This window comes from Phodopus roborovskii, unplaced genomic scaffold (genome assembly GCF_943737965.1).
Source record: "Phodopus roborovskii unplaced genomic scaffold, PHOROB, whole genome shotgun sequence".
NCBI lineage: Eukaryota > Metazoa > Chordata > Mammalia > Rodentia > Cricetidae > Phodopus > Phodopus roborovskii.
Genome location: NW_026126407.1, coordinates 26,805,106 through 26,822,549, shown reverse-complemented (window position 1 = coordinate 26,822,549; position 17,444 = coordinate 26,805,106). Strand labels below are relative to the sequence as shown.

Sequence of the window (17,444 nt, the reverse complement as noted above, 5' to 3'; positions counted from 1 at the left end):
TGCTTTCATCATCAATCCATCTTAGGAGACATTTTGCTAGTGACACATGTTCCTCCCCCCACCAAAACAATGAAGTGTTCTGAGTCTTAACAACATAGTTTTTAAAAAAAAAAAAAAAAAAAAAAAAAAAAAGTAAAACAAGAGTCTACATTTTTATAAAACTTGATAAAAAAATAGTATTTCAAACTGTACAGTCACCAGAAGTACACAGTTACCAAAATGCATACATCTTACTTGGCATCTCCAGCACCTTCAGCTTTCTGTGCCTGATCTGTTCTGGAATCTCCATTTTCTGCAGGATTAATTGCATCCTTGCCAGCAGCCGCTTTCTCCTTCTTCCCCTTGGGTACTTTCTCTCCCTTCTTTGCAGGGGCTTTTTTAGGCTTGGGCTCTGGCTTTGGAGGAGCAGGTTTAGCAGACAACCTTGCGGATCTTCTCTGTGGCTCGTCCATCTCCTTCAGCCTTTCTTTTGGGCATGGCAGCGGTGGGGGACGGTGGCGCTGAATGTGGGGCTGCAGTGGTGCGCAGGTTTGGTCCAGCCAGGAGTCGTTCTCACTGCTTCTTCACACTGCTCCTAAAAATAAAATCTTAAAAAAAAAAAAATTTCCAATATGTATGAATGTGTACCATGTGGTTGACTGGAAGTTTTTGGGTGGTTGTGAGCCACCATGTGGGTCTTTGCAAGAGCAACATATACTCTCTTAACTGCTGAGCTATCTCTCCAGCCCCAGGTTTTTTCTACTTTAGAAACGTTCATGCATTATACTAATCAATGGGAAAATATGTCTTCGTTTTATCAAAAATGGGACTGAATTGGAGGCACTTGGGATGAATAAGGTTTGGAAAGAGAGCCAGACTAGAGTGACATTACACACTCATCTCAGAGACAACCCTTGCACAAAATCATACATCAATCAGAGGCAGAATAAATTTAAGTAGTTGGACTGTTAAAGTCAGATCTAGACTAAATTCAGATAGCAGGAATGCCACTTAGAGTTGTCTTCAGTGTTATCTTTTTCTTCTGTGCAACCTCCTCTTCTGGCCTTGGAACAATTTGTTCCTTTTTAATGAGAATTATCTCGATGTGGACTGGGGAAGTCATGTATGGATTAATCTGACCATGAACTTTGTAACAACTAGGGCTGTTACACAGAGAAACCCTGTCTCAAAAAGAAAAACGAAAAAGGAAAAGAAAAAAAGAAATCAGTGTGTGTAATTTGGGTACAGATCCAGACAATTAAAAGGAATCAATAATGAGCTCTCTTTCTGCCATTTCTCTGAGGAGGCAAACAGATCTCTGTCTGTCTCTGTCCCCTCTCTTTTCTCTCTTTTCCTCTTTCTCTCTCTTCCTTTTTCTTACTCCCTTACCTTCCCCCAATAAACTTTCCACAAAGAAATCAATAATGAATCATGATTAACTAATCACAGAACCCTGTAGCAAATCTTAGAATCAATTTGAGTCATTGAATTTTTCCAGAGGAAGTGAAGTTTAAAGAAAGCCTAGAGTCAGGGCTAGAACATATATGTGTAACTGGCTTATTTACTCTGCCCCTTTGCTTGCTTCTTCAGCAGATTTTTTTTCTTCTAAGATTTATTTATTATGTATACAACATTCTGCTTGCATGTATCTCTGAAGGCCAGAAGAGGGCACCAGATCTCATTATAGATGGTTGTGAGCCACCATGTGGTTGCTGGGAATTGAACTCAGGATCTCTGAAAGAGCAGTCAGCGCTCTTAACCTCTGAGCCATCTCTCTAGCCCTTTCCTGCAAGTTCTTATGCTTTCTTTACATGGTAACCTCTTAAGTACCCAGTGAATACTGTTTTAGCTGATACTGTCAGTAAGCCTTTATTGCTATATAAATGCATACAAGTAGTATATTGATGTTGGTTAAGAAGAGACAGACAGTCACTGGTATGGAAAGGGCAAAGCTTTAGAGCTTTGCAAATCAGATTGGAAGTTTACTTCAGCTATGTCGTGAGCTTATAATTGTATTTGTTACCCAGAGTTCCATGGTATCTCCATAGACAGGTGGTGATAGAAACAGAACTGACTACTTCTAGAAGCCAGTACCAATTTTGAGCAAGGAAGGAGCTTAAAACCAGTGCCCCACTGAAACGACACAGCTGTGATCTCTTCTAATACTCTAGGGGATAACATTGCCTTGTGTATCAAGGTGCAGTCCCTACCCTTGTACTCAGACTGGTTATTTTGTTTTAATTTTTTTTCATTTTAAATTACAAGTATGTATCTGTGTATTTTATATAGACGTGAGTATATACACCTGGAAGCCATAGATATCAGATACCCCTGGAGCTGCTGTTATAGGCAGTTGTGCGCTGCTGAGAACCAAACTCAAGTCTTCTGGAAGAACAAGAAGCACTCTTATTCACTGAACCTTCTTTCCAGTCCCTTAAATCCTTAAATTAGACTTCCCCAAAACAACAAAGCCTACCTAACTCTAACACTTATTTCATAGGATAGTAGAAGAATTAACAACCATTCTAAGTAGCTAACTTAGGCCATAGAAATAAGCCTCTGTTTTTGGTTTGTTTGTTTGTTTGAGACAAGATCTCACTATGTAGCCCTGAGTGACTTGAACTTGCTGTGTAGACCAGACTGTTATCTCCTCCTGACTAAGTGTTGGGATTAAAGGTGTGTTTTCCTGAGTGGTAATGCCCTTTAGTTCCTTTTTTTTTTTTTTTTTTGATTGGGTGGTATGCAGGTAGGTATTTGCCCATGCATGTATGCAGAGGCCAGGGGAGGGCCTTAGGTACCCTTCCCTACTGAACTTTCTCTCTCTTTGTTTGTTTGTTTGTTTGTTTTGAGACAGAGTTTCTTTGGGTAATAGCCCTGGTTGTTCTGGAGCTTGCTTTGTAGACCTGATTGGCCTCAGACTCAAAGAAATCTGCCTGCCCCTGCTTCCTCAGTGCTGGGATTAAAGGTGTACACCACCATCTGGCTAAAATGTTTCTCTTTAAATTCTTTTTTTGTTGTTGTTAATTTATGTGTATGAGTGTTTTGTATGAATATGTGTGTGATATGCACCACTAGTGTGCCTGGTGCCCACAGAGGTCAGAAGAAAGCATTGGATTCCTGGAACTGGAGTTTTGGATGATTGTGAGCCACCATTGTGGGTTCTTGGGACCAAACCCAAATACTCTGCAATAGCAGCCAATGCTCTTAACTGGTGAGCCATCTCTTCAGCCCTTTATCTGAGACAGAGTTTCTCATTGAACTTGAAGCTCACCCTCTTCCTGAACCTGCCTAGTTTTGCCCCACAACCCTAGTGTTGTTACAAGAAAGTACAGCCATGCCCAGCTTTTATGCAGGTGCTGGAGATTTGAACTCAGGTTCTTTTCCTTCACAGCACTTGTGCTTACCCACTCAACTATCTCCCCAACACAATCTGCCATTTAGATACTTAGTTTGTGTAAGTGCCTAAATGCCTTGTATATAGTAGCCTCTTTGCAAATATAAGAATAAATATTTGGGTTATATAAAATGAACCCCAGTCTGTGTTTTGTTTTTCTTTTTTTTTTTTTTTTTTTTTTTTTGTTTGTTTTTGTTTTTTGTTTTTTGTTTTTTGTTTTTCGACAGGGTTTCTCTGTGGCTTTGGAGGCTGTCCTGGAATTAGCTCTTATAGAGCAGGCTAGTCTTGAACTCACAGAGATCTGCCTGCCTCTGCCTCCCGAGTGCTGGGACTAAAGGCATGCGCCACCAATGCCCAGTGTACTATGGAATTTAATTACAAATTTGAAGATTGTAGAATTTCATTTCTGTTTTAGCAGTGGCTGAGGAAGAGAGATTGGCTTCATTTCTAGTCTCCTGAAAATTTTCAACTTAGTTATATATGTTCTTTTGGTCAGGAAAAGGCTCCAAGTAGCTCCTCTAATTGTCCTCCATCTACACCAACTCCTGATTCTTCGAAGCCTCGGAGAACAAAGCTTGCCTTTGATGACAGGTGAGATAGATTTTGTGGGTTTTGTTTGGTTTGTTTTTTAATAGAATCTCACTGTGTAGCCTTGGCTGGCCTGCAGCTCACTATGTAGACCAGGCTGGCCTCAAACCCTTAGAGAGTATCTTGCTTCGGCCTCTTGAGTGCTGGAATTAAAGCACTGTAACACTGTGCAAGCTGTAAAGAGAAATACACTTTCATGTGTGCATTTAAGAAGTCCAGTCAGCACATAACTCATTTAAATATGTCAGTTTCTATAGGGTTAATACTTGTATCTAATCTACAGAGTATTTAGAGTTTAACTTGAAAAGCATCTTTAGTCCAATTACTCCCTTTAACAACTACTGGCTCTCCTGAGGCAGGAAGGGTGTGCTTCCTGGAGCTGTTCCTGCTGCCAGTGCACTCTGGATACCAGAGGTCTTCTCAGATAAGGGATGCTACTTTCTCTTGCCTTCTGTTAGAAGGTACCTCTCCTGCTTGCATCCTATTTACTTGTGACTTTAAAAAACAACTTGAGTAAGCTAGTATTTAATAGTAGGGAGTTTGATCTCTGTGTGCTTGAGTAGATTTGCCACAGTAGCCCATAATTTATGCTCTTAATCTGTATATATTTCTCAGAAAATTAAAATGTTTGATAATTACTTACTCTCTGGGCTGAGAATGTATCTCAGTGGCATAGTCTGTCATACACAAGGCTCTGGGTTCAAATCCCAACATCACATAAAAAGGGAAGAAAAGATAAATACTCACTCTCTTGAGAATGTGAAAGCTACAAGATACTAGAATCTAAAATAACCTAGTAATCATCTTAGGAAATGTTAACCTTTTTACTTATAAAAAAAATTTATTTTGCAGAAATTATTCAGCAGACCATTATTTACAAGAAGCAAAAAAACTCAAACACAATGCAGATGCTTTGGTATGTAAATATCTTGATGTGCTTTGTCAAGCTAACGTGTCCTTCCTGGTGTTTAGCAGTGGATCTTTACTTTGGATTTTTCTCCTTTAGTCTGATAGGTTTGAGAAAGCAGTTTACTACCTTGATGCTGTAGTGTCTTTCATTGAGTGTGGGAATGCATTAGAGAAGAACGCTCAGGAATCCAAGTCCCCATTCCCTATGTACTCAGACACAGTGGAGCTCATCAAGTAAGTGGGAACTTGACATTTCAATGGCATAACTTTTATCATTTATCATGTTATTTAGCCATCTAGTTAGCCAAATATGGTGAACTGGGAAGATGATTAGTGTTCCATTTTCCTTAGGGAAGAATTTTAGTGGGTGCTTTATGTTTGATTCTGATATTTTGAGAACATAGGAAGTAGTAAGATCAAGGTGAAATTTTCTATTTTGTCTTTTGTCTTTATTTCAATTCATAGATACACTATGAAACTGAAGAATTATTTGGCACCAGATGCTACAGCTGCAGACAAGAGACTCACAGTACTTTGGTAAGTGTTGTGTATTCCTTGCTGGGTGACAGACAGTCCTTGAAGAATTGTGCTGGGTTTGCTTTTCTGAATACTATCCTTGAATCAGTCTTCCACAAAACCTTTTCTTTCCTCTTTTTTTTTTTTTTTTTTTTTTTTTTAAGATTTATTTATTGTGTGTGCAGTGTTCTGCCTGCATATGTGTCTGCAGGTCAAAAGAAGGCATCAGATCTCATTACATATGGTTGTGAGCTACCATGTGGTTACTCTGAATTGAACTCAAGACTTTTAGAAGAACAAGCAGTGCCCTTAATTGCTGAGCCATCTCTCCAGCCCACAAAACCTTTTCTTAACAGGAAATGGCTCAGAGTCCCTAGTAAAAGATTTTAGGTCCTATCAGTCTCTAATCCATTGTCATCTTGATGAAAGTGCTGGAGTGGGGTTGATATTAGAATCCTCAATTGATTTAAGTGACTACTTTTCTAGGCTCTTCTTTCTATTTATGCTCCTGTTTGCTTTTCTCAGAAAAAAATTCATCTGTTCTCTATTTAGGTTTCATACTTGACTGTGCACTGTGGGTTTTTTGGAGAGAGGGGGTGTTTCAAGACAGGATTTCTCTTGTAACAGCCCTGGCTGTCTTGGAATTCACTTTGTAGACCAGGCTGGCCTCAAACTCACATAGATCCATCTATCTCTGCTGAGTCTGACATTATACTGCTTATTATGAAGTCTATACTCCAATGTGGAGAGACAGAAACTCATCAACCATGTGAATATATGAATATACCTTTGTTCCCAGCACTTAGGGGGCAGAGGCCAGCCTGATCTACATATAGTAAGTTTCAGAACATCTAGGGGGTGGGGGAAAAAAAAAAGATTCTCTGATCTGTGAGAGGAGAGGATTGGGAGACTTGTTCTGGAGGTTACAATGTAGGTGAGGGCAGTGGTAGGAAGGAAAATGGGAAACCTTTAAAGAGCTGAAGACCAATGAATTTGAAAGTAGGCTTTGCTGGGTATGTGGGCAGGAACAATTATGGATGAAGGTTGGTATATTCCATCACACTTGTAATGTTAATGCTTCAGTTTTCTACTTTTAGTTTTTAACTTTTGTAAAAAAGTATTTGTATTATGGTAAGTTGGTATACTTTTAATTTTAAATGTCAGTACCTAATGGGATGCTAGTGCTAAGTTTCTTAGCTACTTTCTTTTCTTGGGTATGTTCCATATTAAGCTGACCTTGTGGTTTTGTCTAAGAGGTAATGCTGACCCCAGGCCATTGTTGCTCACATGAAGCCAGTCAGCCATGTCTGAATACACTGCCTTTTCCCATTGCCTAGCCTGAGATGCCAGTCATTGCTGTACCTGAGGCTGTTCAAATTGAAGAAGGAGAATGCTCTAAAGTACTCCAAGACACTGACTGAGCACCTGAAGGTAAGTGTGTGTAACAGAGATGCTCTCATATGTAGGCAAAACATAACAAGAGATAAGAAACTAACTACTGCCTAAAAATTCTCAGATGTGTTTGTGCTTTCTTGGAAAAGCCTTCAAATGTATATTGGATTACTGTTAAGAGTATGTCTTTTTTCCTGCCGGTCAGGTCCCATTTCCAAGCCAGCCCCAAATAACACACAGAGACACTGTATTAGATATAAAGCTGTTGGCCAGTTACTAGTTTCTTATCGGCTAGCTCTGTCTTAAATATTAACCCATTTCTATTAATCTAAGTATTTCCACGTCGTCTTGTCTTAGCGGAGAGAGGGGCTGGCGTTCTTCTCTCCGTCCTCCATCTTGAATCCCCTCCCTATTACTTCCTCTCTCTTCCTTGTCTCCTAGTCCCACCTATCTTGCTTTCCTATTAGCCAACAGTGCTTTATTCATTAACCAATAAGAGAAACATATTTACAGAATGACATCTCCCATCAGATTACATAATTTTCATAGCTATATACAATAGCCATATCTGTACTTGGAAATGTTCTTTGCATTTTCACCTCTACCCATCTTCAGATTGTTATCTTTTTGTTTTGTTCCTTATATCACTAGGGATTGAACCCAGGACTTGTACATGCTAAGCAAGTGCCCAACCACTGAACCACACATCCAACCCAGACAGAGTTATTGTTTCTGAGATAGAGTCTCATACAGTCTATGCTGACCCCAAACTGGTTGTGTAAGCCAAGGATGAATATAAAGTTTTTAAGATCAACCCTAGCCAATACTTTTGAAGATATCAAATGCTTTAAAATTATAAATATGTATAATATTTCTGTTAAATAAATTTTTTCCCCCCTGCAGAATTCTTACAGTAATTCTCAAGCACCTTCACCTGGCTTAGGGAGGTAGGTACAGTTTTTTCACTGAAATATTTTTGATAAATGTATTTGTGGATCAGAGTAGAATGGATAACAAAGTGATTGCTACATTTAAAATATTAAAATCTGTAGTAAGGTACTTAAAAAAATTTTTTTTGATGTTTAAAGTTGAACATAGGCCTTTCTGTATGCTGTCCCATTGAGTTACAGTTCTAGAGAAGTGTTTTTTTTTTTTAATGATTCTTACCTATTTTAGTAATTAAAATATAATGAATATGATTTTTGAAAAGTTTGAAATGAGACATGTCACCTACAGATGTCTGAGTTGGTTTTTTGTTTTGTCTCTCTTCTGTCATGTAAGTTCCTGGGATGGTACTTTGGTTGTCAGGCTTGGTGGCAAGCACTCTTGCCCCTGAGCCATCTCACTAGCTTCCAGATATCTTGAGTTTGATTTTCATAGTTGTTTGGATTTGTTACAGTAATTTTAACTTCACAAAGATGTTGGCATTGCCAGAGTATAGTGGCATGGTTGTGTTGTATCTTCCATTCTCACATTCACATTAACCCCTCCCACCCAAAAAAAGGAACAAACACCATGCAACCCTTTACATTTTCTGAGTCTTATTTGTTGAGTTCTTGTGTTGACATTCCATCTTATTTTCCCTTGTATACCCATCCCCAGGGCTGAGGTAAAACCCTTTTGCATGCTAACCAAATGCTCTCCCACTGAGCTATATTTCAGCCTTTTGGGTTTTTTGTTTGTTTTTCTTTTTCAAGACAAGGTTTCTATGTATTGGTTTGAAGCCTGTCCTGTAGACTACAGAGGTCTGCCTACCTCTGCCTCCCGAGTGCTGGGATTAAAGGCATGTGCCACCAATGCCTGGCTATCCTTAGCCTTTTTAAATTGTCTGTCTGAGACAGGATTTCACTGTGAAAACCAGGATGGCCTTCCAGCCTGTAGTATGCTGATTTCATGATGCTCACTATGTGTGTGAATAAGCATCCTGTGTCTTCTCTTTGTATGTAGCAAAGCTGTTGGGATGCCTTCCCCTGTTTCTCCAAAGCTGTCACCAGGCAATTCTGGAAGTTACTCTTCTGGGGGCAGTAGTGCTTCAGCAAGTGGTTCTTCAGTGACCATTCCACAGAAGATCCACCAGATGGCAGCAAGCTACGTCCAAGTCACATCTAACTTCCTCTATGCCACTGAAATCTGGGACCAAGCTGAACAGCTTTCCAAAGAACAAAAAGGTTTGTTGGGCTTTGGATAAACTTTGAGGATGGAATTGTTAAAAGAAACTTTTGTGATTTAGTTAACTATTTGGAGAACATTTGCTTTATTTTGTGGTTTAGAGGGAATCATAATCAGTTTGCTAATAGCCTCCTTTGATTAGCCCCATACTAAATATGAGTAGATGTGTTTAAAAATACCCTTGGGCTATGCAGGGCTCCTGTTAGATTTTTTTGTCCAGCATGCATAAGGCCCTCAGTTTGGTCCCTACTATGAAGGACGGGGAATAGATGGACTGATGTATGGGAAGGAACACAGACAAACAGCTTTTGTAGTACTGGTGACATAGCTAACTAAAACTAATTTGTTTATTTATTTATTTACATTCCAATCCCAGCTCCCTCCTTCTTCTCTCCCCGCAAGAAGTAGTTGTGGTATAAGACAATATACATTTGTTCTGGCATATTGAATGTAGTTTAGTAGGCAGCACCTTGTCTACCATCAAATTTCCCTGATAATCTCAAATATATTTTAAACAATACAATAGTTGGGTCTGCTAGATGGTTCAGTAGGTAAAGGTGCTTGCCACCAAACTTGAGTTCAAGCCCTAGGACCCACTTGGTGGAAGGAGAGAACTGGCTCCACAGAGTTTTCAAACTCTGACTAAACACAGTGATAGATGCACAGATAGATAAATGTAAAAGAGAGCACCATTAAGAAATATAGCAGTTGGATTTGTTTCATACAGGATCCAAACAAGGTCTAAGTGCTACCTGTTCCCCCCTCAATTGGCCTTGCCATTGATATTGAGAAGAAACTGAATCATAGACTATGTCTCATTTTGCATTTGCCTGGTTACTTCCTCATGCTGTCGTTGCATTTGTTCTTCTGTCTATTTCTTTTCTATTGATTAGGTTAGTTTAGTATTTAGATAATATGTTCTATGTGGTACATATTATTTAGGACACACCTAGTTATCTAAGGTATTTATCCTTTATTGATATTATGATCACTAGACCTGAGCCCTGCAATGGTGATACACACCTTTAATCCGAGCACTAGGGAGGCAGAGGCAAGCAGATCTCTCTGAGTTCGAGGCTGGCCTGGTCTATAAAATGAGTTCCAGGACAGTCAGGGCTGTTTAACAGAGAAACTCTGTCTCTCAAAAAAAAAAAAAAAAAAAAGTAAAGAAAACAGAAATAAAGCTAACTAACTAACTAAATAAATAAATGAAGTTTTGTCAAATCTGGACATAGTAAGTAGGCCTGTAGCCCCAGAACTTGTAAGACTAAGGCAGAAAGATTGCAAGTTGGAAGCCAGTCTGAACTACATAGCAAGACCTTGTCTTTTTTTTTTAAGTTGTTTTAATTTTTAAAGTCAATAGATTATTTATATAGTGTCACTCTGATGAACATGATACAACAATTCCTATTAAACTTTAACTTACACTTTTGATATCCATGATGACCAAATTTCCTAGGTCCATTATTAGGAAATAGAAAATTCATTATGTGCCAGGCATGGTCGTCACAGCCTGTAATTCCAGCAGTTGGGAACAGAAGCAGTGAGGATCAAGTGTTTGAGGTTATGTAAGAAGTTCAGGCTAACCTGGGCTACAAGAAACCCTGTCTCAGGAGGAAAAAGGGCTAAAAAAATGACCAGCAATATTCTGCTCTGGCATTCGTTTTGCATTAGTTGGAATTTCTGTAGAGACATTTCACTTCAGGTGTCTGATTACTTATTGCCTTGTTTGATTAGTGTGTAATCGTTTGACAACCCTTTTTTCTCAGCATGTCTAAAAGCTGTCTTCTCTCAAAAGTATCCGAGTACATCCCTGTTGGCTTCCAAAACTGCAGTGGAATCAAATCCTAGAATATTGTCCTTTTTTCTTATTTGTGCCATCCTGGCATGAGCCTTTTTTGTTCACTTATGAAGAATACATTTAATTTTTAAACTTCTGACTAAACAGAAGGGATTTATTAATTTATTAGTGGTGCACAGCATCTGATTATAACAGAAAGGTTGGGTATAGGCTGTCATGGAGCTATATAGAGGCTAGTGTGGGAAACATGCAAAGACTACTCTTTCTGCTACTGCTTGCATAGACATAATACATACAAAGTGCTTTGAGTATTCCAGAGGGAGCACTGCACACGTGTCACTGGGACTCCATTTTAATGTAGTAGCAGTTGACCGTTTTCATCAGTGGTACTTCATCTTGGAATTCATATCTGTGCATTCTTTTTAAACTGATGCATGACTTCAAAAACTTGACATCATAAAGGCCGTTAGTGTGGGAGACATGCTATTTTACAGAAAATCAGGGATTCAAAAGAATGTGTGATGCTTACTGAATGTTTTTAATTTTCTAGAATTCTTTGCTGAACTGGACAAAGTGATGGGCCCTCTCATCTTTAATGCAAGCATCATGACAGATCTGGCTCGTTACACCCGGCAGGGACTACATTGGCTTCGGCAGGATGCCAAGTTGATACCTTGAACTGAACATATTCTCGTTGCCTCTGATTTTCTTCCACAACACTGTGTCACATCACAAAGGAAAACTGCCATAACACACCACCTAGTCGACACTAAGAATGAGGAATGGTTTTCTCCTTTTTGGTTTATGTTGTTGTTTATTATAACCCAAAGCCATCATATCAACTGACCCTTTCAATATTCCCAATGTGACAAGTATTTAAATGCTTCTAAGCCTGCAGTACATCAGTAAGATGGCTTCAGTAATTGGAATTCCAGTTACAATTCATAAATAATCAAGTAAAGTTCTATTTATTTTCATTTTTTTCAAGTTCCCAAATTGGAGCTTGTTTAAAGCTTAGTTATTCCTGCCTATGAATTTATTCTGTTGAATATTTAGCATAAATTTAATGTAGGCATTTTATTTATATATTTGGGGAGCTGTGTTACTTAATGTCTTTTAAGAAAAGAGTTGGCTTGTCCAAGACAGGACATGTTTTTCTACAGCTATTACCTGATGTTATTTCAAGTCTTACTACAGTTTTATTATTGTTGGATTTATGCTTGGTATTAAGGATGCTCTTCCACATGTAAAGTGGGAAAGTCACTTAAACATGAGAAGATGGCATTCTACAAGGGTGCAAAAATGAAGTGGGTCTGGTTTGGTGTGCATTATTTCAAAACTGTGAATGTGTGTTAGAAACACTAGCAATCACAAGGTGACTACATTGCATCTAATGCATTACAAAAAAGCAGATAGACTTGCTGGGACAAGCACATCATACTGAATGGCTTCATAAAGGACAATCTTAAACTGGGTTTATTAAAACCTTTTATTCTTTTTTTGTTTTGTTTTGTTTTACTCATTTGACACTTAATTGAAGCAGAGTAAGTTACTTCTAAAAACAACAGAAAATGGTGATCCAGTTTCTGAAGGTTGCAGCCTGTTTCATTGGTAATGTTTGAAGGTTGAAGTCTGCAGATCTCCCCTATGGTGGAGAGATTATGATGCTCAGATATGACCATGTAGTAATTGGAGCTTGGAAAGAGGTGTCCCAATGTCTAATGTGGAGATGATGAATTTCTCTTTCCAAAGATCCTCCTCAATGATGTATGCTTTTGACAGGATCAGAAATCTCATATAGGCATGGTTGTGCATGCCTATAATCCCAGCACTGGGTAGTGGTGACAGGAGGATCAGGAGTTCAGGGTCATCCTTAGGCTGCATAAAGCTAGACAGTGAGTTTGAGACTAGCCTGAGCTACATGAGACCTTGTCACATTAAAAACAGAAAGAAAAAAAAAAATCATATAGAGAAGACCTAACTTGGCTCAGTCTGAGCTCTCTTGGAAAGGGGAGAATAATATAGGGATAGTGCTTAGGAAGCCAGCTCTGTAACAATTCCTTATCAAACTACTGTTCCCAACAAGGTGCGTATAGCAGTGAAGGATGAGGAATGTCTCTCTTCCTCTATACTTCTTTTTAGTGACCCCATCATGTCTGGTGTGCCTTAAATCTTAACTTAAATGATAACTCTATGGATTGTTTACAGATAAAGTTTTATGCTGGGACCAGATTAGCCATGCATGGTTGGTCCTCTACAATAATAATTTTAAATTCTCTTTGATTTTAAATCTTGCTTTAGAGTCACATTAAGATAGATTCCTTCAGGAAAGCTAATGTACCTGACTTAGTATAATCAATTGGGTATAATGCTGCTTCAGAAGATGGCTTTTCCTTCTATTCCAAAATTCCATCTAATTGGGGAGAAAAAGTCCCCATTAATAATAGGGGATTATTAAGATTTGAAATGGGAAAGGGGACGAGGGATAGAAAATCTTCACATCCCTCTCCTAGTCTCTCTCACCACCTAGTTCTGAAGATAGTGAACTTTGCAGTCTCATATTTACAGAGCTTAACTGCTTTGTACCTCATTATTTTTACATACCATTGAGGGTTGTTATCTATAGCTTATGCTGAATTTAACATTTTTTCCCTTGGAGAAATTGCCTCTGATACCTTTCTAATTTAATTGTAGTGTATTTAAGGACTAATTTTTCCTCAGAGGCCACTGTCTCCTCTCTTGTGCTAGTAACTTACATGGTCTAACAGTTGTGTGTCCTGTCCTTGCCTCTTCTTTCTCACTCTGACTCCTTAACTTGAGGGAGGTCTTAGAAGTGGAACAAGTACCCTCTGGGCTTTTAGACTCCAGCAGATGCAGTGCTGGCTTCTGCTTTCCAGCTCTGGGCCCTGTGTCCTGCAAGGCGGCCAGCACACTCTGGAGTGACACTGGTATGTTAAAGCAGAGTTTCTACATGTTTTATGGTGCTGCTTTAAGATATTTTCTCTTTAAAACTGTCAATTCTTGGAGAATGAAATTGTTAAGCCTTTCATTGTGGAGGATTTTCCCCACCAAGTAGAAATGGGCAATGGATCAAAATCTGATCCTAAGTGATTGAATTTTTGATGTCATAGTGTGTGAGAATACACTCTCTTCTGTGTGACTTTTCTCAAACATTTTGTCTCAGCTATGTCCAGCACATACCTTGACTCCTTTACAAGTGACCATTCCTCCCTTCTCAGTAGGCACCCTCAGTGGGTTTTAGCCATTTAAAACTGATTTGACAAGTGGCTACAAACTTAGTCTGAAACTTCTAGTCAATGTATAGTTAGTAATAGAAATAGCAACTATCTTTAATGCTCAGTTCACTGCTCTTAATTAAGATCACACTCCTATGCTAGGAGGCAGCAGCGTGCACCATTAGACTCTAGACAGGCATCCCACACAATTGCAGTGATGGAGCTGTCTCAGTAGTCCTGCCTGGGAGAGGCTGGGCTGTGGGGAGCACTCCCCTCTGGGCATTCAAGATTACACAGCCTAAGCCCATGCCCCCTTCTGGCTGGAGAGCACCCAGCCCTTTCTTTCCTTGCTCAGTGACACCTTTTTCTGGGCAAGAAGCTATGAAGTCACTTTATTATCAGTGAGTCTTCAAATATATTCACAGATACAGCTGCTGAAGGGAGAAGATTGACCACTACTGATTTAATTCTCCAATATAAAAGCAATTCAGAGTAATGTGTGCACGCACCCATACTTGCCCGTTTTTCTGGGAAGCTCTTACACCAGGGATTTATAGGCATCTGGGCTGCACTTTGAATGACACACTTGTGGCTTTAAAGTAGCTGTTGGTTTTGTTGTTGTTGTTGTGTTTTGTTTTGTTTTTAAATTGTTCTTTGTTTCTTTTCATTAAAGAGTAAATCAGCTAGATTAGGCAGCATCATTTGTATTTAACTGCTGAAACTTTGGTACATTGATGTTTAATGAATGAGCTTGCATTATGTAGCCAGGGCCTACAAAGATTTTTGTCAGAAGTACTAGCACTGCCTGAGGCCAGTGCTCAGAGGAGTTTGTAGTACAGCCAGTGATAGTTCAGTTAGATGATGCCTAGCTCACTTGAGAAGGGGGATGCTGTGCACTCTTCTAGGTCTGAGGGTATGCAACTTTGGATCTTAAAATTATGTACACATACACACTTTATATATATGTACGTATGTATGTATGAAAACATGGGATTAGTTTGTCAAAATGTGTGTGTTTAGTATTTTAGCTTAGTGCAACTATTTCCACATTATTTATTAAATTGATCTAAGACACTTTGTTCTTGGCACCTTGAATATTTACATTCAAGGGTGTACTGTGTTATTCCTTTAGATTGTTAAAGCTTAATTACTATGATTTGTAGTAAATTAACTTTTGAAATATATTTGAGCCCTTCTTCTGTAGTGTAATAGGGCTCTTACAGGGTGGGAAAGATTTTAATTTTCCAATAGCTAATTGAACAGAATGGCTTCATTGTATACTTTGATTTATAGGAGTCTATAGGTGTCTGGCTCCCAAGGACATCTACTGAGGATGACTGTTGTAGGCCAGATGTGGTGATGGTTAGACTAAACCTAAGTGACTTGGGGAGCCAGAGCACCTTGTTCAAGTCTGTAGACTCCTATAACTCATATTCCCCTAGGATGTGGAACACAAATCCCATCCATCTTCACATCTCAGTTGGAGAGGCAGACTTCTTTCCCAGTAGTATTGCACACCTAGTGTTGCTGTGAGTAAAATCAGCAGAAATAATAATGAGTGAATGTCTGGGAAGATGCACTGATGAGGCTCAGTTGTCACATCTGTGAATGTAACTTTCACATACTTACCAGTGGAGGCATTCAGCTTCGACTTTCAGACCCTGAAACCAAGCCAGCAAGTAACAGAAGTCCTTAAGGTTAGAGAAGGCCAGGAGTGCTGCTGCATACCCTGAGGTAAATAAAGGTCAGCCTTTGCGGGGCAGTAAGCCTGAGCTACTGAGACCCACTCTCCAAGAGATCAATAAATGTAAAAGTTATTTGGTGAACCAGGTGTGGTGGTGCATGCTTTAATTCTAGCACTCGGATTGTTTGTTGAGTCCAGCATGCACTACATAGAGAGACCTGTGAGAAAAGCAAGGTAACAGGATACTGGTCTGCGGAACTCGTGTTCACATGAACCCATGGTTAGTTAAAAAGAACTTGCTGTCTTCAAGCAGGGGATGAAAACAGAAGCTACACTTGTCTTGTAGATGGGATTTAGAACAAGGTGTCAACTAAGTCAGAGTTTCAGCTTAAATGGCTAATTTTTAAGCAGTTCATTTTCAGGATTGTCCGCATGCGCCTCTCCTTGCTGCCATTGCTCAGCTAAGCAGGAATCATCATCCATAAACCCGGAGAAAGCGCTCAAGTGAGCGTGGATAAGCTCCCACCCAGAAATCCTACTAGTACTTGGCTTTGACCTTGCTGCTTCTGTGTTAGGTTTCTTCTCAGCTTTTAGCCACTGGGTTTTCTGCCTATTCTGTACCTCTCTGGAAGACATCAGTTTGGAAGTGCTGTCTTTCAAACCAATGCCATGACTTCTGTATTGTTGAGCTTACTGTTGTCTCAGAGGTGTCCCCATTATGCACACACCTGGCACATCACTGACATGAGCATTCAACAGTACTGAGGTGAGGTAGGGCTCACCAACAGCGCTGGCTTACTTAGCAGGGCCTGCAAAGGCCACACTTGAGGCAGACGCCCAGTTGGTAAGCACAGTTAGGGAAATTTCTACCTAGCCTCTGTTTTGAATGATTTTGAGAAGTTTTATATATGGAGGATGGAAATGCTTATATATTTATTGAAGATCTTTTTATTTGAAATTAAAATCATTTGGAAATTAATGGTTTGCTATTTGGGGAGGGTTTTGGAGGGGAAGTAACACGATTGATAGTACAGGCCTGTTGCCTCTGCAGAAAGGCACTGTTGCTGATAGGAGGCCTTCATCTTGTACATGATCCACTCTCTTTGTCTGACGTTTCTTTTATTCAAAACATCTAGGCATCTGACACTTTCAACCAAAATTTCAATTATATACTGTGATTTTTATTTGTTGCAATACATTAAATTTCAGAGGTACTTTGGGGCTCAAAAGCTAGGATTTCTAAGTCAGTATGTGCATTTCATATAATAAGCTGTTAATGGTGAGCAAAGTATTATATACTAACTAGATTTTCCACATCTGTATAGTATATTATATGTATTTTGTGGTATTGAGATTATAGAAAGTTTAGAGTGTCAAACATGCGTTTAATGTGTATTTTTAAACAAATTTATGGCAATTAAAATATTTGGAGACAAGGGTATCACATTTCAATTTGTAAAACTCTTTTTAACTCTACTGTGTCATTATGATGCTTTGTATAATGCCAAACCATAGCTGGAGAAACTACGTTTAATAAATATCAGATAGCTTTTCTGTATAATGTTTATATGCATGTGCTCTCACTTCTTCAGCTCCTGGAGTTGCTCTTTTGCATCTTAGGGTCCAGTCCTACTCTGTAAAGGTCTCATCCCACCAGCACAGGACTCATTTTCTGGTTACAGAAAATTTAGACTCTGGCCATGGGTCCTAGTCCATGTATCTCAGTTGTCCTGCACCAATGGAAATCTTCAATTCTTTATTTATGCTCTTAAGACA

At 39.1% G+C, this 17,444-nt stretch overlaps 1 protein-coding gene across 3 annotated transcripts in view; it reads left to right on the top strand.

Annotated features, from left to right (window-relative positions):
• Positions 1–17,233, top strand: part of Aff4 (ALF transcription elongation factor 4) — a 73,847-nt gene extending 56,614 nt beyond the window's left edge. For all 3 annotated transcript variants that reach the window (XM_051180698.1, XM_051180696.1, XM_051180697.1), the window contains 8 exons: positions 3,870–3,964; positions 4,814–4,877; positions 4,968–5,104; positions 5,336–5,407; positions 6,724–6,817; positions 7,682–7,725; positions 8,726–8,946; positions 11,299–17,233. In XM_051180698.1, coding sequence (XP_051036655.1) covers positions 3,870–3,964; positions 4,814–4,877; positions 4,968–5,104; positions 5,336–5,407; positions 6,724–6,817; positions 7,682–7,725; positions 8,726–8,946; positions 11,299–11,426 — 855 coding nt within the window. In that variant the 3' untranslated portion in view covers positions 11,427–17,233. The remainder of the gene's footprint in view (positions 1–3,869; positions 3,965–4,813; positions 4,878–4,967; positions 5,105–5,335; positions 5,408–6,723; positions 6,818–7,681; positions 7,726–8,725; positions 8,947–11,298) is intronic.
• Positions 17,234–17,444: the final 211 nt, after the last annotated feature.